The following is a 20,178-nucleotide window of genomic DNA, read 5'->3' as shown; positions in this document are numbered from 1 at the left end:
CAGTGTTACACTAACTAGTTACATGTCAAAAGACAGGAACTTAAGCAGTTTTCTCATTTGTTTTATTGCTTTTGAGATTGGGGGAGACTCTCTGTGCTGCCTACCTCCTAGACTCGTAAAAATTCAGCTATCTGGGTGCAAATGTTCTTTGAAGAGATAAATGTGATATACAAATATAACGAATGCTTTTGGGGGGATTTGTGGGGGATGGGTGAGTTTGTAAAATCTTGGTGTTCACTGGATTTCATTGCATGCTTCCCTGTACAGCATTGTTTGCAATATAAATGTGTTTATTCACTGCAGTTATATGTGTGCTTACTAATTAGAATACGTGTGTTTGTCCCACTCTACTCCATGGATTGAAAGGATCATTATAACAGAGGTCATGTTTTTATTGTGCAGAGTCCTATCCCCAGCAACTGCACTGACAAGCATAGTAGGTGCTCAATAAGTAATTGTTGGATGAATGGAGCCAGACCCCGTAAATGCACTGTGCATTTGTGGTGTACACTCTACATTTGTACTTACTCCTTAAAACTGCTGGAAATTATGTTGTTTTGAATTTTTAGGGCATTTTTTTGGGGATTTAGATATGCTGCAAAATCAAATTTGGAGATCATGTCTATGAATGTTAAAAAATTAATGACTCACTTCTTCATAATCACTTCTCTTCCGACTTGAAATCCAAATATTTTGGAATTCAGATATTTTGTATTGGCAGAGGGAGGGTTTGGTACCGTTTAATGCTGTACTGATAACTTAAATGATTTTTCTCTTCTTTTGTCTTCTCTTAGAGTACAATCCAGGGTTATGTGATAATGTGATGCTGTTTGAGAGAATGAGATTCATAATCAGATAAACCTAGGTTCGAGTCCCAATGATACCACTTCCTAGTTACAAGACTTAATATAAGCTGTTAATTTCTCTAAGCCTTTGTTGCCTCATGTGGGCCTAATTATACTTCCCCAATGGGATTATTGTGAGGATTAAAGATAGTAATATACTTAAGGTGCTTGGCATGATACCTAACACATAATAACCTTTAGTTGTAGCTATTATCGTTTATACAGTTCATTTCCTAAACAGTTATTTTTTTCTATTTTGTTTGTCTTTTGTTTTGTGTATCTGTATATGTGTTTGTGTGTTTCCCTTTACAGATGGATATACAACTGATGACATTGAGTTTTACTGGCGTGGGGATGATAACGCAGTAACAGGAGTAACCAAGATTGAACTTCCACAGTTCTCTATTGTAGATTATAAACTTATCACCAAGAAGGTTGTTTTTTCCACAGGTTTGTATCAGGGGAAATAGTTAAGAGAAAAGGGGCTTTATTATATTTTGCCAAAAGGATTCACTTATATCAGGATCGGGTCCCAGGGAAAGATGGGGACTCTGGAAGACTTAGATCTGCTGAAAATGCTCAGTTCCCCAACAAGCCCATTTGGAACCCATCCATTTACTTTCAAGAAGGCACCCCCAGCAAAGCAAATGTCTCTCATGTACTATCATAATTCTTTAAAACATACTGAGGACAGCCAGGTCATAGTTCACTCAAGTCTGACCACAGTGAAATTCTCTAAACGCAGTAGGGTGGGAGGACTTCACATTTTTCTCAAAGGGTAGGACTTTCTTTACGTAGCCTTACCTACTGTTTTGTAGCTAAAAGCTTTTCCAGATGTTGAGATTATCCTGATACCTTTACCATTCTTACTCTTCCAGTATTGAGGTCAGACTTGTTTTCATCAGCACAGATTTTTAACAAAAAAGCCCAGGAATGCGGTAATTTGCTCCATACTCATTAAAAGAAAAATAATAAGTCCACAGGAATATCCCTCTTTATATTTTTCTTATTGAAATGAATTCCCCAAGCACAGAAATAGCTAATACAGTAACTGTAGATTTTGAATTGTCTGCTAAGCACTCAGGCATTTCCTGTCCCTGAAAACTACTTCAAGCAAGAATACAAAATAGCCTCCAGCTTTGCAAAAAAACAACAGAAACTTTTCCTAGGTTTGAGGTTCTTTGAACCCCTGAGACACTATGGAAATGAGTTTCTACTTAAAATATTTTTACTTTAATATTTATATACTTGCTTCAGCCCAAGAGGGCTAGACAAGGCTTTCAGTTAGTAAGAATATCACCCCCCGCACACACACACACACACACACACACACACACTATTTATCAATGTGACTCTTTTAGGTTATAAGACTGTATTCTGTTACACATCTCATTTAAAATGTAATTCCCCAGGTCCCCACCATCAAAAGACCCAGCTTCAAGAATCTGATCCTTAGTTATATCTCCCACAAGCATTGCTCAGGAAAAGTGACTCTCCACCTTTTGGTGGGTCAGGAATCCTTTTAAAACTTTGATGGAAGCAATGAAATTAGAAAAAATACTGCCTACACATGGAAACCGTCACAAAATTTCAGGGAGTTGCTGCACTAACTGCAGCCTCGCCACTGATCCTCACCTTAAAATGCATCCTGGGGCTTGTGAAGAGATTTCTTTCCCTATAATCAGAGTGTGCAGCCTTACTCTTATATACAAAAATGTACAGGATAGACTTGCTGAGAAACAATTAAAGGGGGAACAAAGGGACTGTCTCAAATTGTCTTGTCATCACAGTTGCAGAGAATGAGAACCTTTGATTCAGTGTAGGAGGCTGAGCAGGGAAGAGCTGGAATTCTTTTAATTACTGATGAGTGTGGAATATATTTAACACTGAGTAAGTCCTGCTAATTAAAAGCCCTGTTTTCTCAGACCACTTTTGCAGAAGAAAGTGCCCTTCAGCAGGAGCTAAAATTGAGTTTAGGAAAGATATACAAACTGTTTATGGGCCTTTAAAGAAAAGTATCCTATAAATATTGATTGATAACGATGATGTTTTAAAATTGTCTTTCTAGGTTCCTATCCCAGGTTGTCCCTCAGCTTTAAGCTTAAGAGAAACATTGGTTACTTTATCCTGCAAACATACATGCCATCTATCTTGATCACTATCCTCTCCTGGGTCTCCTTCTGGATTAATTACGATGCTTCAGCTGCAAGAGTGGCATTAGGTAGGCATCAATCTGACTGCTTGTGGAGTGTGCCTGTGTGTGCGCGTGAGCGCGCTTGCACTTTCCTTACCCTCGAATTTGCGATGCGTGACGAGACCGGACTGCACACATTATAAGAATTTGGCTGTGAGACGTTGGGTGATCTGATTCAGCGTTAAATCAGTTAAACACAAATTAAAACTCTTTCATGTCAAAATTAGTTAACTGTATAGCTGTCGGTAATGAAATTAGTCCCATCAGCTTGATATTTTTATTGAAGCATAGTTCATGTAATATTGCTAGATAATTGTTCAGTTTTTATCTGTGTTTCTTTACCTGGGAAGAGCTCTCTTCCATCTTTTTTTTTAATTTTTTTATTTTATTCTGAACAAGAAACAAAGAAATGAAATGTGCAACTAATCAATGAGCAGAAAGAATTCTGAAGTCTTAACTAAGATTTTGGGATAGCATGGCAGAGGGCAGGAGACAACCAAGTAAGAATATTGGGAAATCATCCATGGCATCACATCTTATGCATGATGTTTTTCCATCATAACACCAGAGGAAGAGAATGAATTGTATTTCATGAACATTTTTATGTTGCTAACTCCAGATATAGTAAATTTATGACCTTTTATACAATCTTTATTATTCTGAGTTCTGACTAATCCCTTTAAATTTTGAGTTAAGTGCTTCACCAGTATATCTCAATTAAATCATTAATTCCTTAGCAAAGTCATTATTCATACAACAAAATTTTTTTGAACACCTACTATGTGTCAAACATACTGGGCACTGGAGATAAAGCCAGTGTCCTTCTGGAAGTTATGTTCTATCAATAAAAGGTAAAAAGTGAATTTATTTTGCATTTAACATGCAAATTATATAATATGGTAAACCTGTAGAGTAGAAATAAGCAAGGTAAGGGGGTGGGTATATTAGGGGTACAGTTTAGAAGAATCAGGGTAGACTTCATTGATTGCCAATGGACAAAGACTTGAAGAAGATCAAGTCACATAAATGTCTGGATGAGAATATTCCAGCTTGATGAAAAGGCCCTCAGGTAGAAACATGCCAAGCAAGTGAGCAAGGTGGCCTGTAAGGCAGATGCAGAGTGAGTTCAGGAGTAGAGATAATGTCAGGGAGAGGGGACTGAAAGATGATGAAATGGTCCAGGGGCCATAATAAAAGTTTTGCTTTTATTCTGCATGAAATTAGAGCAACACTGAGCAAAGAAGTGACATGATTTCAGATACAAAGGGATAACTTTGGCTGCTGTGTTGAGATTAGATTGTGGTGGTTCAGGGTTGGAAGGAGAATTAATTACCTCCTGGACTGAGTCAAGTCCCCTGTGATATATTCTCTTAAAATACTGTAGACCAACCTTGGAGACCAACCACAGTTATAATTTATATTTATTTGGTTTGTGATGTTCTTTTTCCTCATGGTACTGAAGATACCTTGGAGGAAGGTCCATATCTAATTTTGCTTCCATTATATCTGTAGTGTCTCACACAGTGAATGGTGTACAGTAAATAGCTGCTGAATAAAGTAGTGAATGGAATTTGTAAATATCCTGTTATTCCAAAATGAAAATCTGTTATCAACTTGATGCCTATTACAGGAATAATACATAAGTTATTTACTTTTTGAAAGAAAATTTTCAAATGTCTTTTATGTGAGCAGTTTATTACTAGGTCAGAAACACCTCAACACGAGATTTAGATAAATAGTAAAATCAGTGTTGTCAGTTTTATAATATACATGTAATATTCATGTCATCCAAGATAAGCTCTAGATGAAATAATGAAGAGAAAAGTAAAATTGGAAAATGCGTCAAAATGACTAATATAGAAAAGATGTGAGAACTATAAAATACCTAGATCTAAAGTATAACCATAGTTTTTTGGCCATGCTCAGAATTGGATGCTCAAATTTATTTTTTCTGTATCTGTTTCATGAGCATATAGAAAAACAAGGCAAAAATTATGATCTTATTAGAGAGAAAAAATTAAATCAGAAAACATATGTTCCTAAAAAATAGAATTGAAAATTAACTTTTGGTCTGTGTTATTGGGTAGTGTTTAAGGACACAGGTTTCTGAGTCAGAGAGATCCCAGTTCAAATTTTAACTCTGCAACTTCCCATCTGTGTGATCTTGACCTCGGAGCTCTGTTTTCACATCACTCTTTTCCTACAAAGCTGGACCTTATCAAACTCAGGACTCTGGACTCCCAGTGCTTTTACCCAGCATATCTCTGTCTATCCCTCCAATTACAGCTTTGGGGAAACTACTCCCCACTGTCGGAGATGTTCCCTCAGCTGGACTAATAGTAATAACCTGACATAGTGTGGCATTTCCCATAGAGTCTTGTAATACTTCTATATTATTTATCTGTGCATTATGTGCCTACATTCCCAACCCAGAAACATGAAGGCTAGACAGCTGCTTCTCTGTTACTGTCCACCTCTAGTTTCCATATTTTTTGCAATCGTTGTTCATATCATCTGTTTAATGCATTCATTGATTTCAGTACTTTTACAGTGATTTTAATTTATTTCCCCTTCATCACTTACTTATTCTGAAAAACTCTCAGCTGGTATTCTGCTTCCTGTCTTGAATGCTTACCCTCATGATCGTCCTAAACACAGTTTGTCCCTGATACCTCCCTACTGGAAGCTGGTCAGTGGCCTCACATTGCCTTCAATTTTAAGTTCAAGTTCTGCATTAGGCTCTGTGTGTGTAACTTTCCATTATGCAGCCCTTAATCTCCACTTTCCTCATCATTCTTCCCATCATATCCTATAATGTACCCACATTGAGTTTCTTGAGATTCTTTTGATGGGCTGTGTACTTTCACCCCCACAAAGCACTCCTTTAAAAGAACTCTCTCGGGCTTCCCTGGTGGCGCAGTGGTTAAGAATCCACCTGCCAATTCAGGGGACACGGGTTCGAGCCCTGGTCCGGGAAGATCCCACAAGCCCGTGGGCCACAATTACTGAGCCTGCGCTCCAGAGCCCGCGAGGCACAACTACTGAAGCCCGTGCGCCTAGAGCCCGTGCTCCGCAACAAGAGAAGCCACCACAATGAGGAGCCCACACACGGCAACAGAGTAGCACCTGCTCGCCACAGCTCGAGAAAGCCCGTGCACAGCAACAAAGACCGAACACAGCAAAAAATAATAAATAAATAAATTTATTAAAAAATAAATAAATAAAAAAACTCTCTCCACCACCAATGCCCTTAGGTCTACTATCACTTTTGACTTCCATGTTTTGTTTGCCTGGGTAACTCCCACTCATTCTTCAGGACTCAGCTCCGAAGTCCATATTTCCTGATCTCTTCCCTTACACATCGTGGGCTAAACTAGGATCTTCTCCATATTCTCAACTTTCACCTTACACACATGTCTATCATAGCATTTAATTCACATCTCTAGCCCCCCCCACTAGATACATAACTATAAATATAAAAATGTAATTAAAGGAAATGCCCCCCAAATGATTAATGTTTACTATAAATTAATGATTTATGCATATTGCCAGGGCCTATCACAGGGCTGCTATATAATAAGTGCCTGGTATATATTTTGCAGTATCTATAAACAAGTAAGAGAATACAGTTAACCTTTCCAGCTATGATGAAAGCAGAAGGGAAATACAAACATTATTACTCTGTCTCATTTTTTACAGGCATTACAACTGTGCTAACGATGACCACTATCAATACCCACCTCCGGGAAACTCTCCCTAAAATCCCTTATGTGAAGGCCATTGACATGTACCTGATGGGGTGCTTTGTCTTTGTTTTCATGGCCCTTCTGGAATATGCTTTGGTCAACTACATCTTTTTTGGGAGGGGACCTCAACGCCAAAAGAAAGCAGCTGAAAAGGCCGCCAGTGCCAACAATGAGAAGATGCGTCTGGATGTCAACAAGGTAAGTTCAAAGGGCAAGCCCTCCTTGCTTCTTAAACTCATAGAAGAATGCCTGCACTGTGGGTTCATGGCCTTGTTAACAAATGAGAAAACCAAAGCCCAGGGAAGAGATAATTAGTGATGGAGGCACAATTAGGGCCCCAATTTATGGTACAACATTTAGATGCCCTTTACCTTAACACTAGGGTGGCCCAAACCATAGTCATTTGAGAACCACCTTCGTGACTTTTTCCATATATGAGTATAATATGTACTATTATTTACTTTATGTTTATTTAAATTTACTCACTTTATTTAAATTTATTTTAAAAAAGGAAATTTCATATCACTTAAATCAGTATTACTTGCTGGAAGATAATCTTAAGTATAAATAAAAATGAAACTATGTTATTAAATTCTAGGTTATACTAGATAAAGGATCTAGGCCTGAGCTCTGCATTCTCATTGATTTAAAAAAGGAAATAAGCATGTACAGACATGTGCTAAAGACCCACCAGCAACAAACTGAGACTTTGTTCTTGAAGTCATCAGATGGATAGAAAAAGAAGTGGAAGGGAAAAAAAGAATAACTTTCTTTTTAAGTGACAGATAATTACTTAATGCCTTGCACAAGTACTACTTAAAATCCTTGAAGCATTTGAGTACAGGAGGCTACCATGTTGCTTAAGTCAGGCATAGCCAAAGAAAAATTCCTACACAGTTGTAAATCCAATTTATTCTTGAAGGCAGTGGTTCTCAACTTTGGGTGCTCAATTAAATAACTAGGAAAGCATTAAAAAATACTGAAGCCTGGGTTTCATCCCCAGAAATTCCGATTTGATTGTCCTGGGGTATGCCTGGGCATCATAATTTTTTTTAATTCTCCAAATATTATTCTTATTTGCATTCAAGATTTAGAATCTCAATTTTGAGGCTTTCGACAATAGTTCCAATAGAGCTAGCCATCTTTACTCCCAAAATGTGACTTCACCTGGCTTCCTGTTATATAACTTTCTGCACTGAACAGAATATTTACATATGTTTTTTCCCATAGTGCAAACTTAGGCACTTCAAAATAGACAAAAAAAAACAAGGACTTATTTTAATATCTGCCATAAATAATGTTTATAAAGTAGTGCATAATGTTGGATATGGTAAATAGTTCATAGTGATGGAACTAAGAAAATAGTAATACTTTTAAGCTATCTGGGATTGTTAACCATCCAATAATTATTGAATTTACATTTTAATATTTCTAACTTCAATTTAATTCCAAGGGTAGCATACCATAAATAATCTCTGCCATTGAGTTTTATGTGGAGCAAACCCAATGAAAGCTTCTGACTCACTGATATTTTCCATATATCCATAGGTCTGATATTTGATTTTGGACTATTCTCTAATCAAAGGTACTCCTTTCCCAGGAGATGATATTCATAATGATGCAAATTTTAAATATGGCCCTTATAAGCCAGTGAACCACAGGGTCTAGGAAGTTGTCAATCTCTTTTCAGTGCTCCAGGTTTCACTCATTGGAATCTGTTAATAGATTCCAAGGTAGCATTATGACTCTCTCGGGCTGTCAAATAGAGAATGCTTTTTAAACCCATTTTACAATTTTCCTGATAGAGTACCTTTAGTAAAGAAAATGAATAGATAAAACCTACTCCTAGGACAGCAGTTTGAAATGAGTCTCGATAAATTGCCTAAAGCAAAGCTGGCTTAACATCTGATCTCTCTTCACTTTCATCTACCCTATTTTTTCATACCAATTTGCAGTTACATAATAAATTTAAGTACCAGAGAGTGGCAGTTTTGTAGCAGACTGAACCTGGAGAGCTTCAGGTAGTTTTAAACTCAATGTACTGAGATGGAGGTAGGGAATGGTTCACTGGGCAGGTACCCCATAGTGATGCAAAACCCATCCTCTTGGCTGAAGTTGGATCCACAGTTCAGAGCATAGAATGAGAGAACAAAAAAGATTCCAGAATTATTCTAGTACAGTGGTTCTCAAATCACAGGCCATTTTGCCACCACGCCCCCCCGCCCCTGTCAGAGGATCATTGACAATGTCTGTAGATGTTTTGGATTATCAAGACCAGGAGGAGGGGATTGCCACTGGTCTCTAGTGGGTAGAGGCCAGCCGTGCTGGTAAACATCCTACAGTGCATTGGACAGCCTCCCCATAACAATTATCCAGCCCAAAACGTCAGTACTGCTGAGGATAAAAAACTCTACGCTAGTCCAATCCTCTGGTTTCAAACTTGAGAAAAATATAAGATCCGTGTTCTATTCTTAAAACTCTTTAGCACAAGTGGAGTCTCTTCTTTCTTTGATCAGTGTGCCTAACATCATGGTATCAGGAGTTATCATTTAGCACAGTAGTTCGGAAAAGATATTTTAGAGCCAGTCAGGTTTGATATTTACCCTCCATTTAGTAGTTGTGTGATAATAGGGGGAAAAAAAGCCTCTCTGACCCTTTAGTTTCCTCATCTGTAAAATGGAGTTAATTCCTCTCATAAGTTATGAAGTTATGATAAAGTGTAGAGGATAGCATAGTCCCCAGTATATGATAAGCACTAGGTAAGTGATAAATATTAACAAAATATCATAAACGGTAAACATTATTACCTTTCAAAATAAAATTTACGGTCTCCAGACCTATTGGCGATACTTGCTTGTGCGTTTTACCTGCTCTAGTATGTAGGATGCAGTCCTATCCCTAAAAAAGTATTACCTACAGAGGAATGTTTCACTTTGGAAGTTTTAAAGTCAAAGCAACAAAATCATTTTTCAACAGGTATTAGCTGTAAAATCGATAGCAAGCCAACTACAAACTTTATCAATTATTTCTTAGGCTAGAATGCTTACAGCCATGTTGATTAGATTTTTTTTTTTTTTTTTTTTTTTTTATTAGATTTTTTAAAGGTAGCCATCTAACATTCCAGGCTCCCTTTCTTTTTTTTTTTTTTTTTTTTTAACACAGCATGAAGTGTTAGAGGAGACCCACAGAGGGCTCTGATTGCACAATGCTTTCTTTTGTGTCGGCATCATGAATAATGTCACTCTATTTCTTATCAAGAATGTTCCTTCTTTTTAACGTAATTCTACACTTTTGTTTTTTTTTTTTTTAAAGATCAGGCACATATAATCAACTAAGTATTGTTGGATGCTCCGGAACAATCAGTCACTAGGAGAGGGATTGACTTTTTCTGGTTCCATTGATGGTTTCCTAGAGACAGAAGCAGCATGTCATATGGTCTAAAGTGATTTTTAAACTGTTCTCTGTCCTGAGGGCAGGGGGAGGTGAAAATGGGAAGCCTAGCCAGGTGGGAGCCCACTGTCGCTCAAAGGCATGCTTCCACATTTTTCTAATCTCTTCCCTGTATGAAGTTTCCTGTAAGTTCTTATTTTAACAAGAGTTATCTGCAGCTCTTAAAACAATTCTTAGTCTGGCGTTTAACTGATGGAAAAACTAAGGCTCTGAAGGAAAGTGAACTATCCTAGGTTGCAGAGCAAAGTTAACAAGATTTCTGAGATGATCTAGGTTTTCTAGTTGTTATCCAATGTACATTCCTCTGTGCAAGCAAGTGAAAAAGGAATATAAAATTTAAAAGCTGATTCCAGATTAGTCTATATATTCAGTTCACATCACCTAAAAATACCCGTCTGTCTACACACGAGTCCATAGCTGACAAGCCTTGTTACCTTCACAGTTGTCTCCATGCGACAAATTAAATTGTTAACTACTAAGATTTTAAAAAATAAACCTCAAACCAGTAAGAGTTCTACTGAATATTTTTCCTAAGTGTTTTCAGGAGTAGCTAAAAAACTACAGTCTCTTTTTCTAGTGTTAGGAAAGCTCTCCTATTATACCTTGCATTCTTCTATTTTGTGTGTGTGTGTGTGGGTGTGTGGGTGTGTGTGTGTGTTTCCTTATAGGATTTTCTCTTGATCAATTTTCCCACTTTTCTTGTTCATGCCTTCAAGTTTTCAGCTCTCCTTTTTTTTCTTTTAAGCTTTATGTTGTTTTCTTGTTTATTTTTCTGCCAATAACTAGGTGTATATATATTTGACACTTTAGTTACTTCTGTCTTTTCACCACCTTGATTCTTGCATATCTGAAATGCCTCCAATATCCTTACTGTATCGAGAGACCCACAAGCACCAGTTTTCCCAATAAAGCTGCACCAAAAAGATCTACTGGGGGGGCATCCTTTATTCTGCATTCATGGGTGTTGGAATCTCTGTGTTGTCTTTATCCATTGTACCTACATTTTTGGTTATGCAAAGCACTAAGATCTTTTAAATTTATTTATTTCTAGTGCTTGAAACTAGATTTTGTAAGTGATACATTAAAAAGAACTATTTAGAAGTTCTAGTCTCTGTTTGCATCGGTCTTTCTAGAGACCAGTAGCATTTATCTATAGCCAATTTACTTTAAACACCAATTCTAATCTAGTGGCATCAATCGACTTAATTAGCACATTCTCTACTTTGTCTTCCAGATTTTTTATAAAGATATTAAACAAAATGGGACCCAATATCGATCCTTGTGGGACCCAACTGGAAACCTCTCCCCAACTAGACGGACTACCAATTACGATTTCTCTCTGTATACGGTTAGATAGCCAGTTTTTAATCCATTTATTTGTATTTCTGTTGGAGCCAATTTGTTTAGCTGTTCCCTTTAAATTAATGTATGGCGTTTTTGCAGATAACTATAGACTTGTATCCTGAGACGTGGGGATACGTTAAATGTTTTCATGAGACCCTAATGGGGTTTTCCTGGGTTTGTTTTTTTTTAAATGTAGTTGTGATGAACCTAAGCTTCAGTGTTCCACTCATACATTGCTAAAGAAAGAAACCAAGTGGATCGTATTTTGAGACTTCTTTTCATTTGTATTGAGAGTATAGAGTGTCATTATATACTCTGGCATTTCTTAGTTTTTTTGTTGTGTTTCTTTTGGTTGGTGGAATAGGTGGAGAATTACACAGTCCTTCCATCGGTTGGCTCAGAATTCAGGAAACTATATTTTCTGCCCTAGATCATTCATTTGTGTCTGAGAATGTTATGTTTGCATCAAGTCCTTGTTCCTTTATTGTTATTTATATTTTAGAAATAAGTATTATCTCAGCAGGCCCAGGGTTGTTATAATGATAGATAAGAGGCAATAATTGAGATTGTTTCTTGACAATGCTCTTGACTTAAATGAACTCCAAAGAAAGCCCACTGGGGGCTAAAATTTAGAGTTTAGTTTCTGAATCCTCATGTGTTTACATTTCTTAATTGGCAAATTGTCATTCACATTGCCCGCCAAACTGGAGGAGGAGGAAGAGGAGGATGGTGATCGTCACCATTCCACATTGTCATCTACGGCCTACCTCTCATTTGTTTTCATTCTATTTCGTGGTGAGGCAGTGAATGATACTGAATGCTGTGAATCTTTCCTATGAGGACTTGATGCCAGAGAAGCTGTCATTATTATATCTTGAAGTGTCATGTTCTTCCTTAGTTTTGTGGCTTTGACCACAAATTCCTTGATTCCTCATTGTTACTGCCTTTCGGGTGAGAAACAGTTATGGTTAACCTCTTAAACTGCTAGTTTGTTTTACTCTTTTAAGTTTTTTTCTTTTAACTTCATTACTTGTTGTGTTATACGTAGCACAAGTCTGATAAATAATATTAGGTAGATTCCAGGAGAAGAGATGTGTGAAATTTTGTTACTCACTATTTTAGTCCCAATCCCCTACTATGTCTGTCCTCTCAGGCTATCTCATTTGTGATGTTGCTGCTGTTCTTGTTTTTAACTGAAACCACTGTTGTTGAAATGGAAGTAGACTGATTTGATTGGGCAGTATTCTGGGTAGAATGCTAATCATTTAGAAGAAAACATGTCTGACAGTTGGAGTTTGGGTGTATGATGAAAATGGTTGAAAAATAATGTATTTTCCAAAATCAAAATCAGAGTATACTGCATGATTGGTCTATGACTGGGTAAAAGTTACATGAAAATTCAGGAAAATCCTCTGATTATGAGAATATTTGAAAGAAAATTTGCCTCTGTTGTTCTTGTCAGCTGATGGATTGAAAGAGTTAATGATACTCTCCGATGCCATGATTTGGACCCTCATTTGTCAAGAACTCTTTCTCTCTATTTCATAACACATTATGTTAAAGAGAATGATTTACATTGAAATATGAATCTTAATGTCATCTGCATTTATACTTTTCTTTGTTGGGTGTGTCTTTACTCTGTCTTTTTAATTCTCTTTTAAGTTCGTATTTAGAGTATGAAATAAGGGCCAATATTCAGAAGTTTGAATGATGAGCTGTTAAACGTGTAACCTGCAAAAGCATTGAAATGTATTTGACAGTCCTCCGAGGCAATAGAATGCACTGGGATGATGGTAGCTGTTAGAATCAGACTGAACTAGGTTCACCTTCAGGCATGGTCTTTTATGAGCCGTGTAACACTACACATGTTTAACTTTTCCATCCTTCAAGTTCCTCAGCTGAAAACTGAAACACTAAAATTTTGCTTCATGGAGCTACTGAGAGGATTAAATGAGATAATTTGTTAAGGGCCTTATACAGTACCAGACATAGAGCACTCCATAAATTGTTGCTATTATTCTGGAGATGGTAGCAGTGTGTATCTTTCTCAATTTTTCTTTTTTTATCTCTATTACTGTTTTATGATTATAAAACTAATTCATGGTCAGTCTTTTAAAAAAAATGTGCAAAGGCAATGAAAACCACCTGTACTCCACAACCAGACATAATCATTGTTAACATCATCCTTTTTTCACACTTAATGACATACTTTTATACAAATAATTATGCTCTACTATTGTGTGTATGCTATTTTCTACTTACCTTTTTTGTGTCTTTAAGCATCAGTATAAGTATACATCATTTCTAATAACTACAAAATATTTTATTGAATGTATGTACCATAATCTATATAATAAGCACCTATTGTTAGACACTTGCATTGTTTCTAAGTGGTTTTTGATTATAAACAACTAAAATAAGTATCCCATTGCTGACATGTTTACACACCATTGATTTCTAATATATTTCTTAAAGTGAAATTTCGGAGTCAAAAAGTATATGCTTTAAAATGGTGATACATATTGCCAAATGGTTCCCTAGAAAAGTGCTACTATAGTTTACATACCTACTATGAGAGTGTGGCAGTACACGCACGCACACACACACACACACAGACACACACACACACACGTCACCCAGCCCTTAAAATGATGAAGAAACAGAAAACTGATGTCTAACTGCTTTCTGTTGTGAAAAGTGTTAGAGAAATGGAGATATAAGAATCCAGAAACCCAGATGCAGTTTTTCTCTTCTCTGCCCAAAAGCTGTAAAGGATAAAATGGCAATGGAAAAGCAAAACAAAAACAACACCCAACTAAAACTGAAGCTCTGCAGAGAGAGAGAAATGCATAAGGAGGGCCAATGTTAGTACAAGCAAAATCCAGAAGAATCTACACAAGCTATATTTGAGCAAATAGGAAAACCCTATAGAAAGGTTTACCTATAAATGAAGCATCTAAACAAAGAATCAGCATGGCAACTGTGCAGGAAAACTACCAAATGACATTCTGTCTCTCCTTTGCTCTCTTTCTCTCTCTCTCTCTCTCTCACTCGTTGGTAGGGAGAGAGAGAGGAACTCAGCATGCAAAAGACAGATAATGACCCTTTAATGGAAAAAATATTTCAGGATATATTAAAAACTTTCATTAAAAAAGTGTTTTTCTTGCAAAAATTGAAAGAGAATATGAAACAAAAGATCAAGGATGAACAATTTTCATAGACACTAATAACTGAATCTAAAATAGTAAGAAAGAAAATCAGTATGGCAAAAAGTCAAGGCAGTAACACAAAGTTCAGGCTGTAGGAAATCATGCCAAATACAGAAAAAAAGAGATGTACAGTTAAAAACCACTTAGAGAAAACACAATATACAAGATAGGTACAGCAGAGCAAACGTGCAGCCATGATGTTCGTGAAGTATAGGATGGAACAAAAAGCAAATAGAAAGAATATTTAAATCTGACATCAATAACTAATTATAATAATGATAATAAATACTTCTTGAATGCCATGTATATGCTTAAACACTCTACATATGTTATGTCATGACATTAGTCATTATTACCCTGTGTTGTAGTAGTTATAATTTTATAAATGATGAACAGAGACCCAGAACGTGTAATTAATTAAGGTTGAACAGCTAAAAAAATGGTTGAACAGAAAATATGACTAGAGGATACACTCTAACTACTATGCTGTACATTGTGTGTTTATACATACCTGTAATGAAATTAATCAGTAGGCCAAAAGGATATACTGGGTTCCAAGATAAAAATTATATAATACCATTGCCACCTTATTATATTCTTCTAAAATTATTAAACTTCCAGTCAGAAAAAGTGACCAACAGGGAAGGAAAAAAAAATCTCAAACTACTCCACAGCAATATTAAACTTTATAAGACAATGGAAAAATATTACAGGGTTCTGAGGGGGAAAAAATATAACCTAAGAATATTATTGATATTATTTTAAGGCAAAAGAAAGACAATCTATCCTCAATATGCAAAATCTAAGGGAACATAGCATCCATGCGTCCTTATTCAAAGAAAAATATTATAGTTTAGTAAAAAGAAAAATCTAGCCCCCAACAAAAGATAGTCAAAGTAAGGAACTTTAGAACAGAAAAAGTCAGTATATGCCAGCATGTAGAACTAAAGATAACATGTAGAACTAAAACTATACAACTCCAGAAATTAAAGTTGTAGAATAAGAGATAATTGAAATATTTTTAAATATTAGATACTGAAGATATATAAAAATAAATCAGGATGGTATTGTTGATGACGGAGAAGTATTTGTTTTCAAATTCACAGCAAGGACTCAATATTTACCTTTTATTCTTGAGTTTATGAATCAAGAATTTGAAGATTACGGATATGTTTAAAATTAACATAGATAACTTCTATACAACAGTGTTTCTACTATAGACTTCCTTAAGGTCATTTGGGATGCTTGCTTAAAAAGTAGATTCCACCTGAGACATAAATCAAAATCTTTAGTGGGAAAGATCAGCTTTCTCAGACTTTATGCTATTACACTAAAGCATGAAAATCTGAGTCATTATGGTAGGAGAAGAATCAAGAACTGACAATTCATCTTATAAAAACCTCAGAGAATAAGGTGGAAATAAACTAAAGAGAGATGCAGAGCAGCATTATTTACAATAGCCAAGATATGAAATCAACCTAAATGCTCATCAATAGGCAAATAGATAAAAAGATGTGGTGTATATATACAGTGGAATGTTACTCCTCCATAAAAAATGAAATATTGCCATTTGTGACAATACAGATGGACCTAGAATGCATTATGCTAAGTAAAATAAGTCAGAGAAAGACAAATACTGTATGATCTCGCTTGTGGAATCCACAAAACTAAACAAAACAATACGAAAACAGACCCACAGATACAGAGAATAAACAGCTGTTTGTCAGAGGGAGAGGGGTGCCCATACCCCATGGGCAGTACAGATGAACAGTATTAAGAGGTGCAAACTTTCAGTTATATAATAAATAGTTATGGGGGTATAGACAGCATAAGGGATATGGTCAATGACATTGTAATAACCTTGTAGGAGGACAGATGGTTACTTGACTTACTGTGGTGATTATTTCATAATGCATACAAATGTCAAATCATTATGTAGTGCACCTGAAGCTAACAAAATATTGTATGTCAACTATATTTCAGTAAAAAAAAAGATGCAGATAATGTAGGTAAAGTTAGACATCAGAATAAGGATAAGGACAACTTAAAAGCAAATTTAGAGCAGGAATTAAGATAATAGACTTAAGACCAAGGTTGTCTTAACTATTATAACTAGAACATATTCCAACTCACATATCAAAAGAATAAGATTCTCAAATTAAATCAAGAACTAAACCCAATAAAATGCTATTTATTAGAAATACTTCTAAAGTAAAAGTATGGGAAAAATATTCTAAGTAAAGTCACAGACAAAAACAAATGAGGTAAATACAAATCCAAAGAAAATAGAAGATTGAATATTATTACTCTATAAGGATGAATTGAAGTTAAAAAATATTAAGACTGAGAAATATAATAATTACAATGTAAAACAAAGATATAATAATTGGTTAATAATTCATACATAATTTATAAAACTAAAATTGAAATAGCATCTAAATGAATTTAAATGATTGGAAATAAAGAGAGAAAATGAAAGAAACATTACCTAAGCAGTATATTTAATAAAGTTTATTAGTTGTATAAACTCATTTTTATACAACCTTGTATCAAAGGTACAATAAAAATTAATTTGAAGAACATTTAGAAAATAATGGCAGCTTAAAATACTACATAATTAATCCTAAGGGATGTGGTTAAAATAGTTAACAGTCAGAAAGTTGTAGTTTCAAATACATCTCTAGCAAGTAATATTAAAAGGTGAATATAATATTCAATTCAAGAAGTTAAAAAAAAGAGCAAACCAAACACTTAAAAGTAGAAGGAAGTAATTAAGACAAATTGTAAATTAACAAATTAAAAAATTAAAACAAAATAATTTACAAGTAAGTCAGTTATTTTTTTAAAAAGTTAAGTACAATAGGCAAATAATTGACCAAGGAAAAGCTTATTAAAGAAGCAAAGAGGGAGCCAATGTGGTAAACCACAATAGAAATTTTTAAAACATGACAATTAATAGAAACGTGCAAATAAAAGAAAATTATGCAAATATGTTAGAAAATGTGGTAAAGTACATGACATCCTTAGAAATTCTAAATTAGCAAAACTGACCCTGGGAGAAAGAGAAAACAAAAACAGATTAATTACCAAAGATAAAACTAAGATAATTGACAGAAAAATTTAACTCCCACTGCAAAGGATCAGCTGGCCTAGAAAGTTTCAGCAATAAGTCCTGTCAAATTTTCAAAAGCAAATACTGGGACTTCCCTGGTGGCTCAGTGTTTAAGAATCCACCTGCCAATGCAGGGGACACAGGTTCGATCCCTGGTCCGGGAAGATCCCACATGCCGTGGAGCGATTAAGCCCGTGTGCCACAACTACTGAGTCTGTGCTCTAGAGCCCAAGAGCTACAACTACTGAGCTCTCGTGCCACAACTACTGAAGCTTGCACACCTAGAGCCTGTGCTCCGCAACAAGAGAAGCCACTACAATGAGAAGCCCGCACACTGCAACGAAGTGTAGCCCCTACTCGCTGCAACTAGAGAAAGCCTGTGCACAGCACGAAGACCCAACGCAGCCAAAAAATAAATAAATAAAATGAATAAATTTATTAAAAAAAAAAAAAGCAAATACCTCCATTGGTATTTAAACTCTAGCAGATCCTAGCAGAAAGAAAGAGGAACTTCCAAATGATTTAGAAAGCAGTATAACATAAATAAGGTGCCAAAACCATATCTAAAAAAACACAAAGGTATGTAAAGGACACTATGGATCCACTTCACTAATGAATATCAGTGGGGGAAAAAATAATCCTTAAATTAACTTATCACTTTGAATCCACAGAATACTCAAAGCAAACTACAACATAACCACATAGTATCATTTCAAAATAAAAATATAGTATTATTTACCATATTAATAAGTTGAAAAGGTGAAAAGTTTTTCATCCTTTTAATAGATACCAAAAGGTTTTCAAAGGTATCTATTGAATTCAGTATTCATTTTTACTTATACATTTAAAATCCCTTAGGAAGTTGGGAAGCAATGGCTATTTCCCTGTTGTGGTTTCTCTATTTATCTATGTAACCAGAGGCTTTATCTCTTACTTTTTGTCTAAAAGTGGGACAGTAAAGACAGGAACAAGAAATGGATGCTCACCATCACCACTATTATTTAACTTTTTCAAAATTGTTAGCCAGTGGAATTATATGAGAGAAAAAAAGAAATGTTAGAAAAGGAGGAAATAATAATTGCACCCTTATCAAAAATAATTACTTTATTCAAGCAAAATCCAAGAGAATTAACTGGGAGGAAACAAGCTTTAGAAATCATATCAGAAGTATGGGAAGTTTTCATAGCTTTTCTATGTAAAGAGTATATAAACAATGATGAAAAATATAATAGAAAGGAGGAATAGAGCCCTTTTACCGATAATGTTTTTAATGAAAGCAATCTTTGTTTAAAAAAAAAACCTTATTTTAAAAAAAAGATAACATTTTAAAGGAATTGGTTATTTCTAAACTATTCTATAAGTTTAGTGTAATCTCAATGGGCCTCATTTTGGAGTTTCTTTTTTTAGTGGTTTGTTTTAGAAATTTGAAACAGTAATTCTAAAGTTTCTTTGAAAGGAAAAAATTATAGGAAAAATCAGGAAAATGAAAAATAGAAAGAAATGAATAGTTCTACAAGAAGTTTAAATAAATTATAAAACCACAGTGATTAATGTAGTATAGGACTACATCAGCACTCTCTAAATAAAGTGAGTAGAAGCTGACTTAGAAATATAATAAAATTAAGTTCTTAATAAAAGTATCATTTCATATCTTGGGAACATGTGAATTATCTCATAAATAGCAATGACAACTGGATGACCATTTGGGTATATTTAAATATAGTACCATATAACTAACACACCCCTTCCTCCGGATTAAATTCTGTATACATCAAAGATCTAATTTTCTTTTTAAAGAGAAAAAGGCAGAAAATCACACATAAACATTTTAATAAACATATATAAGGTAAAGCAAGGCAGAAAATCCAGACTCCGGAGAAGAATTAATATTTGACCTTGTAAAAATGTTTAATGTTTATACTTTTCTTTCTCTCTTACCATCCATATCAGGTAAACCTTCTCTTTCCACAATGAAAATTTTTTTAATCTTCTATCTGATTACATTTTTAAAGCACATGATTATTTTCATTTACATAATACATAAAAACAGAAAGTAAAAACCCATATGAATCTCACTTTGTTCCCTGGGGGAACAAAACAACAATATCTTGTAATAATTTTTATAAATCTCTTATGTCTCTTTGTGCTTCTATATGAACATATCCTCTTTCTCACTTTCCCTTCAGCAATATTGATTATTGATTGCTCTTTACAATTTACTATGGGTCTATCTTATTTTAACTTGTATTTTTCACATTTGTTAAACAACTGAGTAACT

General features: G+C 35.0%; 1 protein-coding gene across 4 annotated transcripts in view; it reads left to right on the top strand.

The window, feature by feature from the left end:
• Positions 1-20,178, top strand: part of GABRB2 (gamma-aminobutyric acid type A receptor subunit beta2) — a 330,358-nt gene that overhangs the window by 240,044 nt on the left and 70,136 nt on the right. For 3 of the 4 annotated variants that reach the window (XM_059917635.1, XM_059917632.1, XM_059917634.1), the window contains exons 7-9: positions 1,158-1,295; positions 2,914-3,066; positions 6,739-6,983. In XM_059917635.1, coding sequence (XP_059773618.1) covers positions 1,158-1,295; positions 2,914-3,066; positions 6,739-6,983 — 536 coding nt within the window. Of the gene's footprint in view, positions 1-1,157; positions 1,296-2,913; positions 3,067-6,738; positions 6,984-11,469; positions 11,584-20,178 lie in introns of all 4 variants that reach the window. The other variant, XM_059917636.1, reaches the window with a different exon arrangement.

The sequence above is a fragment of the Balaenoptera ricei genome, chromosome 3 (genome assembly GCF_028023285.1).
Source record: "Balaenoptera ricei isolate mBalRic1 chromosome 3, mBalRic1.hap2, whole genome shotgun sequence".
In the NCBI taxonomy this organism is placed as follows: Eukaryota; Metazoa; Chordata; class Mammalia; order Artiodactyla; family Balaenopteridae; genus Balaenoptera; species Balaenoptera ricei.
The sequence above is the reverse complement of the archived record's forward strand: the minus strand, read 5'-3'. Positions and strand labels throughout refer to the sequence as shown.